The 201-nt window shown below is 63.7% G+C and overlaps 1 protein-coding gene across 1 annotated transcript in view; it reads right to left on the bottom strand.

The window, feature by feature from the left end:
• Positions 1-2: 2 nt before the first annotated feature.
• The window catches only part of USP19 (ubiquitin specific peptidase 19), a gene marked incomplete at its 3' end in the record, with an annotated part of 10,882 nt that continues 10,683 nt past the window's right edge, over positions 3-201 (bottom strand). The window contains 1 exon segment of the mRNA XM_008945739.1: positions 3-193. Within this exon segment, the coding sequence (XP_008943987.1) occupies positions 3-193 (191 nt within the window).

The following is a 201-nucleotide window of genomic DNA, read 5'->3' as shown; positions in this document are numbered from 1 at the left end:
GCAGCAGCTTCGGCAGAGGGGGTGCGCTCGGCTCGGTGGTCTGGGGGGTGCCCTGGCAGGGGTCTCTCCACAGGAGAGTTCCTCCGGCGGTAGAAGAGGACGTACGCGTATCTGGTTACCACCTGGCTCTCGTCCACGGTGGTGACTGTGCTGTCATCGAAGAGCCGCCAGCCTGTGCAGAGAGAAGACGAGGGTTAAGAC

This window comes from Merops nubicus, unplaced genomic scaffold (genome assembly GCF_000691845.1).
Source record: "Merops nubicus isolate BGI_N331 unplaced genomic scaffold, ASM69184v1 scaffold30328, whole genome shotgun sequence".
NCBI lineage: Eukaryota > Metazoa > Chordata > Aves > Coraciiformes > Meropidae > Merops > Merops nubicus.
This window is presented reverse-complemented; position numbering and strand designations above follow the sequence as displayed.